Source organism: Cyprinodon variegatus, unplaced genomic scaffold, assembly GCF_000732505.1.
Source record: "Cyprinodon variegatus isolate N-32 unplaced genomic scaffold, C_variegatus-1.0 Scaffold812, whole genome shotgun sequence".
In the NCBI taxonomy this organism is placed as follows: domain Eukaryota; kingdom Metazoa; phylum Chordata; class Actinopteri; order Cyprinodontiformes; family Cyprinodontidae; genus Cyprinodon; species Cyprinodon variegatus.
The window spans coordinates 286,058-287,143 of NW_015151265.1; the positions used below are offsets into that span (position 1 = coordinate 286,058).

Below are 1,086 nucleotides of genomic sequence, written 5' to 3' on the forward strand. Positions count from 1 at the left end.
ATTTGACTTCCAAGCACATATTTTTAAGGTATAAATAATAGTCCCTGAGAGATTTAACCTTTCTAGATCCTCCATTAAAATTGGTCAAATATTTGTGACCATTAAAGCTAACCTCACACACCCATTTATTTGGCCAAATACAGCAGGCATCTTAGAAGAAAAAAAAGGACCATGTTCTCTTCTTATTGATAAACAAGGACTGAATTATTCTTAGATGTTTTTTTTTATTCCTGATCCTTTACAGATTTTTCATTTGTTTTAGATCTGTCACTATATTATATTTGATCTATTTTTGGTATTAAGGTTTATGTTATAATATAATATGCATCTGTAATTTAAAGAATGGATGAATATTTTTACTAAACATTGAAGACCTGTTGCCATAATATTTCACAATGATAACCTGTTAAAATCAAAATATTATAAAAAAATTGTAATAACAATTGAGATCAAACTGTGATGTTTAAGTCATATGCTTAACTATTTCCCTTAAATCTATTTACATTGACTTTTACAAAAGAAGCAAGAATATTAACTTTGAGTCAAAGATTCTTTTTAATTTGATGTTATTGGAACTCTACCTCAATATAAACCAGACACTGATTCTATTTATTTTGATTTGACTGGGTTAAATCCCTGGTTAGTTCCCCAGTTTAATTTTGTTTCAAAAACAAAAAAATAACTTTTGGTTAAACATTAGGAACAACAGTTCTACAAAGATGGAAAGCAACATACCTCATGATCTTGTTATAAAAAGCAGAACAATGCTGAGTGGCTAGAACTGGACCTAAAAGAAAATAATAAATATAAAAATTGTATTAACCATAAAAAAAATGCAACCTAAAAAAAAAAAGAAAAAAAAAACAATCGATAATTAACCAGTTCTTAAAGCTACAGTGTGTAACTTTTAGCGACATCTAGCGGTCAGAATGCAGACTGCAGCAACATGAACATCTCCCCCCCACCGCTTCTCCCCCCCAACAGTACGGCGAGCGTTATGGGACAAAATGTCTTCCACGACGTCCGCATCACCTACCTTCTCAAGTGATGAGGTTTGTTTACATAGATAATTTTACAGATAGTATT

General features: G+C 30.8%; 1 protein-coding gene across 2 annotated transcripts in view; it reads right to left on the reverse strand.

Annotated features, from left to right (window-relative positions):
* LOC107098819 (N-acetyllactosaminide alpha-1,3-galactosyltransferase-like) overlaps positions 1 to 753 on the reverse strand; it is a 29,774-nt gene extending 29,021 nt beyond the window's left edge. For both annotated transcript variants that reach the window (XM_015396675.1, XM_015396674.1), the window contains exon 1: positions 736 to 753. In XM_015396675.1, the coding sequence (XP_015252161.1) occupies positions 736 to 740 (5 nt within the window). In that variant the 5' untranslated portion in view covers positions 741 to 753. The remainder of the gene's footprint in view (positions 1 to 735) is intronic.
* Between the last annotated feature and the right edge of the window lie 333 nt (positions 754 to 1,086).